Source organism: Ranitomeya imitator, chromosome 1 (assembly GCF_032444005.1).
Source record: "Ranitomeya imitator isolate aRanImi1 chromosome 1, aRanImi1.pri, whole genome shotgun sequence".
NCBI lineage: Eukaryota > Metazoa > Chordata > Amphibia > Anura > Dendrobatidae > Ranitomeya > Ranitomeya imitator.
This window is the reverse complement of record NC_091282.1, coordinates 1,038,758,358-1,038,773,802: the sequence shown is the minus strand read 5'-3', so window position 1 is coordinate 1,038,773,802 and position 15,445 is coordinate 1,038,758,358. Positions and strand designations below refer to the sequence as shown.

The following is a 15,445-nucleotide window of genomic DNA, read 5'->3' as shown; positions in this document are numbered from 1 at the left end:
ACTTTGCATGGAAGTCCTCATGTATGTTGAAAACCATAAAACCCAGCAGTTTGCTTTTGTACATCATAAAGCAGGACACAGAACTCCTAAAGCTCCGACTTAGTGTGCTGCTTTACAGCCTGCTGCACATGGTTCTATTGTATAAAATAGGCCTAAGGCCGGTTTCACATGTCAGTGTCTCCGGTTCTTGTGGTGACAGTATTCTCACATACTGGAGACACTGACTCACGTAGACCCATTTAAATAAATGGGTCTATGCACATGTCAGCGTGTTTTCACAGGCCGTGTGTCCGTGTTCAAAACCAGCAGACGTGTCCGTTTTCACCCGGACACACTGGCCGCAAGACTGCCACACACGTGCACACGGAGAACAGTGCACACTGTCCTCCGTGTGCATCTACGGCCAGCGGGGAAGTAGCGCTACTGTAAGATGCTATTCCCCGGCGGCTGGTGCTGAACGCGGCTTTCATCCATTCTCCCCTGCTCTGCTGGTGTGCAGCGCGAGCAGGGGAGAATTAATGAATGAATGAAAAACCTGATGTGGTGCCCCCCTATGTTTTTAAACCAACCCAGCAAAACTCACAGGCGTGGGCTGCTATTCTCAGCCTAAAAACAGCAGCCCGCAGCTGCCCAGAAAATCTTTTAGATATGCCAATTCTGGAGTTTTGCCTGGTTCTTCCCACTTACACTGTAGCGGTGGCAAGTGAGGTAATGGAGGGGTTAATGTCACCTTCCTATTGTAGGGTGACATTAAGCCCGGCTTAATAATGGACAGGTGTCAATAAGACACCTCTTCATTGCTAATCCTATAGTTGGTAAAGGGTTGAATAAACCCCACACAGTAAGACAGTAAGAATAAAGTATTTTAATGAAATCATACACCACATAGTTTTGCCATGTTTATTGTTTCTGCTAATCCAAGCAACGCCCTCGATCTCATGTATATACTCGAGTATAAGCCGACCCGAGTATAAGCCGACTCCCCTAATTTTGCCACAAAAAACTGGGAAAACTTATTGACTCGAGTATAAGCCTAGGGTGGAAAATGCAGCAGCTACCGGTGAGTTTCGGGAAATCTCGAGTAACGAGTAAATTCGCTCATCACTAGCACATTCCCCAGATATGAATTACAGCGTGGGACTGACTGAATGCCAGACAGGTATGGGTATATTGTTGGTTTAATATATAGCGTTCAGTCAGTCCCACGCTGTAATTCATATCTGGGGAATGTGCTAGTGATGAGCGAATTTACTCGTTACTCGAGATTTCCCGAGCACGCTCGGGTGACCTCCGAGTATTTTTTACTGCTCATAGATTTTGTTTTTATTGCCGCAGCTGAATGATTTACATCTGTTAGCCAGCATAAGTACATGTGGGGGTTGCCTGGTTGCTAGGGAATCCCCACACTTATGCTGGCTAACAGATGTAAATCATTCAGCTGCGGCAATAAATCTCCGATAACTGAAAAATACTCGGAGGTCACCCGAGCATGCTCGGGAAATCTCGAGTAACGAGTATATTCGCTCATCACTAGAATGTACAGTTTACAACTGAGAGCGATGCTAATGCGACCGAACCGGCTGTAAACTACTGGGGAATTAATGAGAAGCAGCAGGGCACATGCTCAGTAACTAGCGCTGATGTCACTGTGCTCGCTGCCGGCATGAACTCCTGTGACCTCAGGACCGTGGGAGAATGCAAGTGATGAGGTCACTGTGACAGAGCTTGAACTGCCGTGACCTCATCACTTGCATTCTGCCACGGTCCTGAGGTCACAGAAGTTCATGCCGGCAGTGAGCACAGACTCGGTGACGTCACCGCTAGTTACTGAGCTTGTGCCCACTGCTTCTCATTCATTCATTCTCCCCTGCTTGCCGGCAGAGCAGGGGAGAATGGATGACAGCCGGCGTCAGCACAAGCCGCTGGGGAACAGCGCTTACAGTAGCGCTACTTCCTATGTGGCCCTCCGTGTAGTACTGATTCCGCACACGGTTGACACATGTGTGCCACACGCAGTACACACATGGACACTGATATCTCCGGTACTGTTTTTTCTGGTACCGGAAATATCAGGACTTGTGAAACCGGCCTAAGGAAAGGTCGCACCTCGGGTAATCGGCGCCTGCTATGTGTGGTCTTGCACCTACTCGGCAACATGATCAGATGCAATTAATTACAGTCAGGCTTGATTTGTAGTCAGCAAAGCTTGATCCAAGATCCACAAGTTGTGTATAAGCAAAAATTAGGACACTGTACAAAAAAAAGGTTGTTGAAATTAGTTTGGAAAGTGCTTCAAATAGATTTTCAAAGTTAGCAATCAGTGTCAGATATTTTTTTTATCAAGTTCCAACAATTTTCAAACATTCTGATGTGGGGTATTGGACAAAACAAGGATCTTTTCCCCACGAGATAGGCATTGCCATTTTGTCTGACAAACACTTATCTCGTTGTCCTTATTGAAGAAATTATTATTATTATTAAAGAAGTATGCACGCTTGGCCGAGCCAGATGTATCGGGAAAGTCACAAAACGTAGTAGAATTGAAGGCCACACACTGCAGCTCAGGTTCAACGCCCATGACTCAAATATAGGATTCATGACGGAGCCGCCAACGAGGAAGATCAGTGCTTGTTTGACATCTCCAAAATAACTACCTGGAACGTAGATAGATACTGACCTATAGGTTTTGGCACAAATCCATTCCACATTAAAGATGTCCCCTTTACACAAATCTACCTTCTCCCTATGCCTTATAATTACATGAAGGTAACAAAGAGGTAATACCTGTTCATAGGTGACATAAGCAACAGGACCCCCATTATCTGCCTTTTGCTTACTTAGAAATGGTTTATTTAATTAAAAACCATTCAGTATTTTTTCCTTTTTTTGACTCTAACACAGTTTATCTCCTATCTTTTATAATGTTTGGGTAGGTTCAGATATTTCACAGTTTTTTTCATGTACCTCCTGCCATAGCGCACATACTCCATACTTGGTTATGGTTACTCGGGAGGCATTTAACAAGTTTCAACGATGAAAAAATATTATTACCATATAAAAAGTCGCATAGCATAAAAGCCACAACAATCTTTTTTTTTCTTTTACTCTTATAGAACGGTATCAATGTTTCTACACCAGAGTGAGCCACCTCTCAGTTTTGGCCACACTGGCAGGGCAACATTTTGTCTTTTTTAAAGAGGACATGTCACTTGATCAAAAAAGTTGAGTCAAATAACTTGTAAAAGTCCCTTAGCTCCCCTGATTGCTGCTTTTTTTTTTTGCACTGCATCGATCTATTGCAAATAAATTCAGATTTGTTTCTTTTGTAGTGCAGTATGTGAAATCTCTATTTGTAGAGCAACAGGCCATTTCTCCAGTCTTCTCTGTGGGCATGTGCTTTCATGGCCTCCCTGCCATACGCTGCCAATCACAGTTCAGTAGTTGCTGAGACTGCTAGATCAGCTGTGATTGGCAGCGTCTGGGAGTAAGGGGTGAAGATGCATGCCCCCACAGAAGACTGTAAAGAAATGCTCAGTTGCGCGTTCCAAAAGCAACGCATGTAAATATCTATACAACGGAGTGACTCAGCCCAAAATGGAAAAGAGCAGCAGAATCAAGGGGGCATAGGGATGTTTACAAGGTATTTAGCTCAATTTTTTTCAACAAATGACAGGTCCTCTTTAAGACTGCTTTCATTATGGATTTGTGAGTGCAGTAAGAAGATCATAATCTTACCAGTGTTACAACACACACACTGTGGTATGGTTTATGACTATGCATTTTGTACATATTACCAGCTTTAATCTCACATTATGCTTTACACACTACATAGGACTTTAGTGGCAGTAGTGGTACATCACCTTGAATAGTATTCTAAAGAACATGACATACTTAAAAAAAATAAAATAATAATAATAATAATAATTTCCATCAGTTCGGCCTCCTTCATAATGTATGTGTGTGTATTTTATATATGGTATACACATTTTTTCCATTCAGTTGAATGTGGTTGATCATTACAGCCACTTTGGCGTGTCCATTTATTTCTCCTGTGAAGTAGGCTACACACATTGGCTTCCGTTCAGACCTTGCGGATTAAATCTAAAAGTAATTATTGAAAATGATACAAATAGGTTTTTGCTGCAGTTTGTAGATATCCCTAATCTCATCTGTTCCTGTAAGTAGTAAAGCACTTTCACAGTACTCATTGCTATTCGGAAACTGATGTTGGCCGGTGCCCAGCATTGTACTGATTCTCAGTGGAGGTGTCTCTACCAGGCAGCACGCTGTGGAACGACCAGGTTGTGCACGGGTTGGCTGCCATCGTCAAAGACAACAAGTGGCCTCTGAGTAGCTTTTCAGCGAGATCCCCGCAGATCCGTTCAGCTGCCTTTTTGTTCTAGACTGCCGCTTTTGTTTTCACTAATCCATTCAATGGTGTGATGTTTGGGTCTCGTGCCAACCCCACAGCTCTCTAGTGGGCTAATGAGCTGAAAATAGTCAGCGTGGCCGGCTTCTGCCTAATAATTCACCATGGAAACTTTCCGATAACAAAATCTAACAATAATGATTTTACTAACCCATTCACTCTTGGCATATATGTTGTATTATTGTTAGAGGTGAGGATTGTGTCTGGCTTTTGAGTCTGTTGATGTTCCAGGTATGATAAAAAAAAATAATAATTTATCAGAATTTTTTAATAAAACTATGCTAAAAAGTGGAATTTGAGGGTACAGTTGCATGAGTGTCCCGCTCAACTGACCACCTCTTTACAGAGGACATGAAACGTTAAAGGATTACTCTTATGTTCAAAAATAGGAGGAGAATAGTGAGAAATTGAATTGATTGACTTTTTTGGTCTTCCTCTATTAGTACTGTCGCATGAGAATGGTGGCTGAACATTGACAGTGCTTACAAGCTCTTTGTAATAGAGCTTGTAAGTACTTCACTGATGCTGGCCATTATGGGGGGGGAGGGGACCCTCGGTTAGTTCCTTATCCAGGCCAGCTTCATTGCTACAGCACTTCTGATGCTGCAAAGGTAAATCTGTTTTATTTAGCAGCATTGGGAGCGCACACTTTGGGCCACCAGTGTGATGAATATGCTGGCCTAAACTGGTAATCAGGAGTACTTGCTAGGCTTGAGCGAAACGGATTGGACAAATTCAAAAGTCGCCGACTTTTGGCAAAGTCGGGTTTCATGAAACCCGACCCGATCCTAGTGTGGGATCGGCCATGCGGTCGGCGATCTTCGCGCCAAAGTTGCGTTTCGTGTGACGCGTTTGGCGCCATTTTTTCAGCCAATGAAGGAGCGTGGGCAGAGTGATGACATAGATCTTAGGGGCGTGGACGCCTATCGCCATTTTGTCGCTTGTGCGCTGTAGCGATTTGCAATGTGTGTGTAACACCAGATTTTCTGTTCAGGGATGGAGGGGAGAGAGAGAGAGAGAGAGAGAAAAAAAAAAAGTAAGTTAGATTTCCTATTGACTTTGCATTGGGTTTCGAGTTTCGGTCGATCCCCGACTTTTCGCCATAATCGGCCGATTTCACTCGACTCGACTTTTGAGATAGTCGGGTTTTGCGAAACCCGACTCGACCCTAAAAAAGTAAAAGTCGCTCAACCCTAGTACTTGCCCTTTATTCCCTTCCCCGAGCAGTGAGCCTGAGAGAAATGCGCTCATGAACTGGAAAGATTAGACAAACCCTTCAATATACATAGTACATTGAGCTACCCTGGCAGATACTTGCGTTAAGTACGGTATTTTATTTAGTTATAGCATGTATACCAGGAAAGCTCCTATCATATGTGCTAAATGGGTTCATACAGGTCTGCTGTACAGAAAGGGGAAAAAATATTTACTTTGGTTCTACATGGTATATGTTATTTGTTGTGCTGTTTTTATTCCTGTGGGATCTAGTATTCGTCTAGATTTCATCACGAATCTGTTAAACAGGTGCTACTATCGAATATATTGTTACCTGATGCATCTATCAGCAGTAGGCCACAATGACGGCAATGTTACACCTTAGAAAGCTCTTGATATGTTAAGTGGATGTCCTTATGGGGGATGGAGGGGGTTAATAGTCATCCGACACATCCTCCACTAAATATATGCATTAAAGATTTGAATAGTTAAAAAAAAACAAAACTGCCCCGCCCCCAACAATTAATGCAAAGTTAAATGAAGTAGAATCCATTGCACGGTAGCTCGATGGTTGGCATTGCTGCCTTGAAGTATGTGTGAATCCAACAAAATCTAACAACCTTATGGAGATTGTGTGGGATTTTTTCTTTTCGTGTGTTTTTTTTTTTCCAGCCCACCCAGTGGACTCTTAAGTTATACTCTTTCTTATCACACTAGAGATCTCTCTGATCAGTTAATTCTGCTATAGAACACAATGGTGGAGATTTATCAATATTGGTGCATATTTGGGCATTCGTAAAATGCTCTTTCATAAATATGGCACATTTTAAGTCTTTGTAGTCTTAGTTTAGAGCAATTCGTGCCAGAAATTTTCCCCACATTTTTGATGCATAGTCGTGCTCCAGGTCAAAGCTCCTATCTGCTAAGCCATGCCCTTTTTCAATAAAGTCACACCCCTTTGTCAAATAAGATGCAGATAGTGTCTGCCTAAAATTTATAATAAGAAAGGTGCCAGTATTTTAAAAACGTTTTGGTGCCGATTACACAAGAATTCTGCTGCATTTATAGCCTGATAAATCTTTTGCTCTGTCTTAAAAGCAAATACCGTGTTCAACAAAACAGGTTCATTTTAAAACGGTCTCCAATATTACAGATTTCTATGATTCCATCCTCTCCTCACTATACAATGTGCATTTATACTTCAGGAGGGTAATGTAGTATAGATACATGCAAAAGTATGATTGCGCAAGTTTACATGACCTTAAATCTGGTTCCTTCGCCAGGAATGATGGAATTTCTTCTGTGCTGTGTCAGCATACAACATTACTCCTTTTCATATTTAAATTCCTTATTTGTACAAACTGTTCTAGAAAACATCTGATTGTTGGGGGCACCAAGAGTCAGCCCCTCAGTGACCGGATATTGATATCCTATCCATAGGTCAGAGAGCCTGTATTTCTAGTCCAGGATTGCATTCAATCACTTCAGCTGGGTTTCTATAATACAGCGTGATAATTATCTTTCCCTAAAATCAAATCAAGAGCGTTCTTCTAGAATGCAAACGTCTAGAAGAAGCTTTGTACAAATGTTGACCCAGCTGGGAATACTGAAGTATTTCAGCTGTGAAGCGTTTATCGCACACTGTAGCTCAGGATCGGAACAGAATCAATATTGCACTGTAAGTATGATGAATAGGTGACGTATATGTAACTCACTTGTGTATATCATGGTTTTACATCAGGGCCCAACTGGTCAATTTTTATACTGTGACGGATGGGCCAGTCCAGCAGTGGACCACATCGACTAGCAGCACTAATAACAGTATCCGCAGGTCACTGGTACTGTCACTAACGGTTGTGGCATAGAAAAGTCATCAGCTACTTGCTACACATGTTACTCCTGTAGGTCACAGATTGCTGGAGGCCGACCCGAGGACATCACTTTATCAGACCATCTGCAGCGTGTAGGAGCATACTTCATAACAATGTAGAGCTCAAACTAGTGATATACTGGGGCTAAGTATAGGGGCTGAAAGGTGTGCTCTACTGCAGAATGGGGCTAAGTATAGGGGATGAAAGGTGTGCTCTACTGCAGAATAGGGCTAAGTATAGGGGCTGAAAGGTGTGCACTACTGCAGGATGGGGCTAAGTATAGGGGCTGAAAGGTGTGCTCTACTGCAGAATGGGGCTAAGTATAGGGGATGAAAAGTGTGCTCTACTGCAGGATGGGGCTAAGTATAGGGGCTGAAAGGTGTGCTCTACTGCAGGATGGGGCTAAGTATAGGGGCTGAAAGGTGTGCTCTACTGCAGGATGGGGCTAAGTATAGGGGCTGAAAGGTGTGCTCTACTGCAGGATGGGGCTAAGTATAGGGGCTGAAAGGTGTGCTCTACTGCAGAATGGGGCTAAGTATAGGGGATGAAAAGTGTGCTCTACTGCAGGATGGGGCTAAGTATAGGGGCTGAAAGGTGTGCTCTACTGCAGAATGGGGCTAAGTATAGGGGATGAAAAGTGTGCTCTACTGCAGGATGGGGCTAAGTATAGGGGCTGAAAGGTGTGCTCTACTGCAGAATGGGGCTAAGTATAGGGGATGAAAGGTGTGCACTACTGCAGGATGGGGCTAAGTATAGGGGCTGAAAGGTGTGCTCTACTGCAGGATGGGGCTAAGTATAGGGGCTGAAAGGTGTGCTCTACTGCAGGATGGGGCTAAGTATAGGGGCTGAAAGGTGTGCTCTACTGCAGGATGGGGCTAAGTATAGGGGCTGAAAGGTGTGCTCTACTGCAGAATGGGGCTAAGTATAGGGGCTGAAAGGTGTGCTCTACTGCAGAATGGGGCTAAGTATAGGGGCTGAAAGGTGTGCTCTACTGCAGGATGGGGCTAAGTATAGGGGCTGAAAGGTGTGCTCTACTGCAGAATGGGGCTAAGTATAGGGGATGAAAGGTGTGCTCTACTGCAGAATAGGGCGAAGTATAGGGGCTGAAAGGTGTGCTCTACTGCAGAATGGGGCTAAGTATAGGGGCTGAAAGGTGTGCTCTACTGCAGGATGGGGCTGTTTTGCAGAGAGTTGAGAGGAGTGATATACTGCCAGATGAGGCTTCTTCCAGAGGAACTGAAAGAAGTAATATTTTACATGAGGGGTCTGAGAGGACTAATATACTGCCAGGAAAAGTCAGAAGGGAGGGTAGTGATGTTCTTTACATGGGACTGTATGTTGAATGGGGCTGAAGGTAGAGGGTAAGGTCTATTTACATAGGACTTTTTGGACGAAGCTGAAAGGAGGAGAGTGATGTTTTGCACATGGGATTTTATATTGGAAGGGGCTGAAGTGGTGAATGATGTTATTTACATGTGACTGTATGCTGGAGGGACAAACTTCAGAATGGGGTAAAATGACACTGATGAAGTTCAGGACGTTGACCACTACTTGGACAACTTCCTGTCATTCCCCTCGCTTGGCCCCCCATAAAATAATAAAGCTTATAAACACAATCTTCTGCAAAAATCTTGCATCATTGTCTATCTCATGAAGCATATCTGTAGCCAAACGCGCATCGTTTGGGTCTATCCGCTGGTTTGTACCCCGTAAAACAGAGACGTTTCTTTAACGCCTTTATGACCTGTAGTCTTGCTTAGGTGTAATTGTCGAGCACACGCACCCACCGATTTTTTTTTTTTTTTTTTTTTAATTATTATTTTTTTTTTAGGGCTCCTTAGGTAGCTATCCCGTATAGCCTCTACAGACTCGTCGCTAACTGATGACCTACCAGAACGGGGTTTCTCCACCAAACTGCCGGTTTCCTTCAACTGCTTATCCCACCGAGTAATGTAATTCCTATGTGGTGGCGCTTTGTTATAAATGCGCCAATATTCACGCAGCTTTTTGGTCAAGGATTTGAATTTAGCGAGCCACAGAACACACTGAACTATCCTCTGTACCGTCCACATCTCGACTGGCATGGAAAACCACACAGCTGGCATAAGCTTGTGGTTGCATGATGTCACAGACCTGGCAGTATATTAATCAGAGTTCAGTTTATCAGGGGTTAATCTGACTGGGGGCTTAGCAGCAGCTTAAATGAGTTTGTGTTGTTTGATTGGTTCTTGTTATCTCTTCATGAACAGGTCTGATATGATTGGGCCAGAGAAAGGGCGCCAAAATGCAAACTATAAATCCTGTGACTGGTCAAAAGTGCACCATGACTTTACGGACACACTGTATTTCACCTTAAAGCTACATATTGACTAACTTGCACCTAGAAAATGTTTTAAAGAGAAGTGGACCCCAAATGCTCTTCTACACCTAATATGTCAAACAGCAGGTTCTTGGGGCGTTCAGGTCTTGGTACTTTGGCTGCAGCTGTGACCTCACCGCTACCACTTTATCTTGTTCAGTAACAGTATGGTGATAATACTTGAAGGCTATATTCGCATTACCATTTGCATAGTCTTTGTTCTGTTTAGAGGAACTGACAATCGGAACTCATTTTGCAAAAATGTTCCAATGTGTAAACAACGCAGACGGAATTAGAGGGGTCCCACTGATTATTATGGGGTGCGTCTGGGTTCTGTGTGTTCATTTTTAGAAGGGAAGAAAAAGTGCAGCATGCAGAACTGTTTTTCTTGCTTCTAAAACCTGTAATGGACTCCATTATAATCATTTGTACTTCGAAGCAGAGCAGTCAAATGGAATATGTAATGGCTCGATTGCTATATATACAGTATATATTTTTAGTATAATTTTTTTTTGAGGAGGAAGGACAAATGCTTCTATAGACTTTGGCAACACCCATAGCGCCCACGCATCTGAGCAGCATGGTGGTAGTTATAGAACGGCCCAGGCCTAAATGTTGCCTGTGCTCCCATAGACTATGGCTACTCCCCTGGTTCCATCTAAGTTGCTAAACTCGCCCAGCTCAGTCCTGCTCCTTACCCCACACAGTAATTTGGGCATGCCATGCATCATTTTGTGTACCCCAATATAGCCTAATAATCAGGAGAAAAAAGGTCAAACCATGCATTTTGGAACTACATTTAAATTACCGTACATTTTTATTTGCTTTAATATCGGTCAGAGTCATATATGTAATGGAGACCCCCTATCTGGGGAAGTGAGTGTGGGGGGCAGCAGTGACCTGTATGCTTTCAAATGCCAGGGCTGAGTTTCAGTCCCAGTCCGGCCCGGCTAAACATCCAGCATATACAGGATCGGGAGATGTGCACCATGTGAAGAGAACTCTTTGGAATGTATTTGTAGACCAAATCCAGAATTGATCCTAAAGATACTTTTATTAAAGGGGTATTTCCATCTCGACGATCCTGTCCCAATATGTAGTAGGTGTAATGATATTAGCAAATGCGGTACCTCTGATTATAAATGCTATGCAATGCCCTGCATATGAGGAAAGTAACATGGCAAATCAGAAGAACTACCATATGCTACATTTCTAACTGGAGGTATTTGCCAATATTATTATTACTACTACATTGGGATATGATCTTGGAGATGGGATTCCCCTTCAAATCATGTCCCAGTTTTGTCTTTACGCTTTTTCACCTGTTAATTGTATAGCATAGATTTTTATAATTACATTAAATTTCTTCATTTTTGTCTTTTTTTCAGAGCGTCCAGAAAGGAATAAGCCAGAACACAGGTTTCCTGGGTAAGTGATGCATTATATAGTACTGTATATTGGTGATTTCTAATGACAGAAACCATCTTACTGCCTTGGAAATTACCGCACTTCTGCTCCACAAGTGGAAAAAGCATGAATTCTAGCTTCATTCTCTTCCACATTATCATGTCCTGACTAGTGCAATTTAATATATATATATATTTTAAACTTTTTTGCAAAATGTAGTTACCATATATACTCGAGTATAAGCCGACCCGACTATAATCCGAGTCCAATTATTTTGCCACAAAATTATGGGAAAACTTATTGACTCGAGTATAAGCCTAGGGTGGGAAATGCAGCAACTACTGATAAATTTCAAAAATAAAAATAGATACCAATTAAAGTAAATTTAATTGAGACATCAGTAGGTTAAATGTTTTTGAATATCCATATTGAATCAGGAGCCCCATGAGATGCTCCATATCAAATACACCCCATATACTGTATATATTCGAGTATAAGCCGACCCCCTAATTTTGCCACAAAAAAATGGAAAAACTTAATGACTCGAGTATAAGCCTAGGGTAGAAAATGCAGCAGCTACTGGTAAATTTAAAAAATATAATGCCTCATAAAGTTCATGATGGGCCCATATAATGCTCCATACAGTTGATGGTGGGCCCATATAATGCTCCATACAGTTGATGGTGGGCCCATATAATGCTCCATACAGTTGATGATGGGCCCATGTAATGCTCCATAAAGTTGATGATGTGCCCATAAGATGCTCCATAGAAAAATATGCCCCATGTAATGCTGCATTAAAGTTCATTATGGCCCCATAAGATGCTCCATTTAAAACTTTGCCATATAGAATGCTCCATACATTTCATTATTGCCCCATAAGATGCTCCATATATAGCTGTGCCATATAGAATGCTCCATACATTTCATTATTGCCCCATAAGATGCTCCATATATAGCTGTGCCATATAGAATGCTCTATACATTTCATTATTGCCCCATAAGATGCTCCATATATAGCTGTGCCATATAGAATGCTCCATAAAATTCATTATTGCCCCATAGATGCTCCATATAAAGCTGTGCCATATAGAATGCTCCATACATTATTGCCTCATAAGATGATCCATATATAGTGGTGCCACATGTAATGCTGCTGCTGCTGCTGCAATAAAAAAAAAAAGACATACCTCTCCTTGCTTGCTGCCCACTGCTCCTCAGCGTCCCGTCTAACCGCACTGACTGTTCAGGCAGAGGGCGGCGCGCACACTAATACGTCATCGCGCCCTCTGACCTGAACAGTCACAGCAAGAGGACGGGAAGACGGAGCGGCGCCCGGCGGGTGGAACGCGGACAGGTGACTATGAAATACTCACCTGCTCCGGCGTGGTCCCTGGCAGCTTCTCCCGGACAGATGGTCTCCGGCGCCCGCAGCTTATTCCGGTAGTAAGCGGTCACGTGGGACCGCTCATTACAAGAATGAATATGCGGCTCCACCCCTATGGGAGTGGAGTCCATATTCATTACTTTAACGAGCGGTCCCACGTGACCGCTGAACAGAGGAAGAGCTGCGGCACCCAGAGACCATGGGACAGGCAGGGATAGCGACAGGAGCGCCGGGACTAGGTGAGTATATGACAGTCCTCTCTCCCCCTCACCCGCCGACCCCACCGCCGATCATGACTCGAGTATAAGCCGAGAGCGGACTTTCAGCCCAAAAATTTGGGCTGAAAATCTCGGCTTATACTCGAGTATATACGGTAATGCTCCATAAAGTTCATAATGGGTCCCATAACATGCTCCATACCAAATACGCCCCATATAATGCTCCATAAAGTTCATGATGGGCCCATAAGATGCTCCATACAAAAATATGCCCCATGTAATGCTGCACAAAGTTTAATGATGGCCCCATAAGATGCTCCATATTTAAAATATGCCCCATATAATGCTGCTGCGATAAAAAAAAAAAATGACATACTCACCGCTCCTCAGCATCGCCGGCTTTCTGCAGTGATAGTTCAGGCAGAGATTGTGCACTAACCATGTCATCGCACCCTCTGACCTGAACGTCACAGCCAGAGGCCCCGGAAGACACAGCACGGCAGTGGAACGGGGATAGGTGAATATCGCATGGCTCACCCTCCCCCATTCCTACTCACCCTTCTGGCACTGCATATCAGTCTCTGCATCTCGGGCGCCGGCATCTCTCTTCCTGTCTTCCTTCCTGTGCTGAGCAGTCAGTGATGCCGCTCATTAAAGTAATGAATATGTGCTCCACGCCTATGGGAGTGGAGATGCGTGCATATTCATTACTTTAATGAGCGGTACCATGTGACCACTCAGCACAGGAAGGAAGACAGGAAGAGAGATGCCGACACCCGAGATACAAGGACTGATATGCAGTGATGACACCAGGGTGAGTATAATGCCTTCTACTCCGCCCCCCCTCCCCCGCCAGCAATTACTCATGTATAAGCAGAGAGGGGTGTTTTCAGCACAAAAAAAAGTGCTGAAAATATCAGCTTATACACAAGTATATACGGTAAATATACTTTAAAGGGTATATCTGGGACTTAATAAAAACAAAAAATATACCTAAGGACTAACCGGTAGTATATTGCAGCTTACCTGCCTGTTGTGTCAGGCAACGTTCTTCCCCGCCACAGAGTAGTCACAGATGCTCCTGCCTGGGATTCAGAAGCCTGACGTCACATCTACAGAGAAGAGGCTTCTTTTCCACTCTGCTCTGTAGACAGCGTGGGACTTCCAACATCATTCTGATTGACAGCCGGATCCCCGCTGCCTAAATGGGGGAGCCAGCTGTCAGTCAGAATAACGTTGGAAGTCATGTCCTATTGTGTCAGCAGAGGCAGCTAAATCACCGGCAGGAGCGGTCTATGACCACTTTGTGTTGGGGAAGAACGGCAGCATGCACAACAGGCAAGTAAAGTGCAATTACCGGCCTACATTTTTGTTTCTCCATAAACTCCCCAATATCCCCATTGAAGTGTTTATTACGTGGAGATATGTGGTCAAACCCACCTATTCTAGCCAGCAACACTTCATTCTTAAGAGCGAAGGATCATTGTTTTATATGTCAGCATACAATGTGTTCTCATCAATGACAAGCAAGAGAATTATATATTTTTTTGTTTGCAACTGATATTGGTTGAAATTGACTTTTCATGCAGTAAATGTCCTTTTACAATGTGGACCTAATGAATCTCGTTTTCCACATTTTTAAGATGTCCTTATCCCATGTATTTTTTACATTTGTTTTTTAACCCCTTAATGACCGCCAATACGTCTTTTAACTGACCTGAGATATAAGAGAATAGCCTCCCCATACAGGTGACAATCCAGCATCTGTCGGTTGTACACTATAGCTGACAACTTGCTGTATCAGCCACGATCAGTATTTGCACCATCTAAATCTGTTTAACCCCTTAGATGATGCTGTCAATAGTGACTACATCATTATAAATGGTTAACAGAGTGTGGGGGCTTCTTCTTTGTCACAATTGGTGCCCTCAGATCATGATTTTGTTGTCCTGATGTTTGCCATGGCAATTCATGACCAAATAGCGGCCTTAGAGTCTGACGGCTGTAGTAATCTGTTTAGAAGTTAGCAACATTTAGGTGGTAAAAATACACATTTTCATTTCTGTCATACCACTTTGCATTAATTCCTGTAAAGCACCTGAAGGGTTAATAAACTACCTGACAGCAGTTTTCAATATGTTTAGGGGTGCTGTTTTTAAAATGGTATCACGTTTGTGGGTTTCCCAATATATGGGACCCCTAAAGTCACTTCAAACATGGCTAAGTCCCTAAAAAAATAAATTTTGTAAATTTCTTTGAAAAAATGAAAAATTGCTGCTACATTTTTAAACCTCCTAAAATGCTAACAAAATAAAATAACATTTTACAAATGGTGCTGATGTAAAGCCGACATGTGGGAAATGTTATTTATTAATGGTTTGCTGTTGTATGACTATCTGGATTAAAGGGATAATCATTCAAATTTAGGAAATTGCTAATTTTTTAACATTTTTCTCAAATTTTTGATATTTTTTATAAATAAACACAAAAAATGTTGAACAAAATTTACCATTATCATAAAGTATAATGTGTCACGAAAAAACAATCTCAAAATCACTG

The 15,445-nt window shown here is 42.8% G+C and overlaps 1 protein-coding gene across 4 annotated transcripts in view; it reads left to right on the top strand.

The window, feature by feature from the left end:
• Positions 1-15,445, top strand: part of SH3D19 (SH3 domain containing 19) — a 174,082-nt gene that overhangs the window by 56,930 nt on the left and 101,707 nt on the right. For all 4 annotated transcript variants that reach the window (XM_069744059.1, XM_069744058.1, XM_069744061.1 and 1 more), the window contains exon 2: positions 11,263-11,302. In XM_069744059.1, the coding sequence (XP_069600160.1) occupies positions 11,263-11,302 (40 nt within the window). The remainder of the gene's footprint in view (positions 1-11,262; positions 11,303-15,445) is intronic.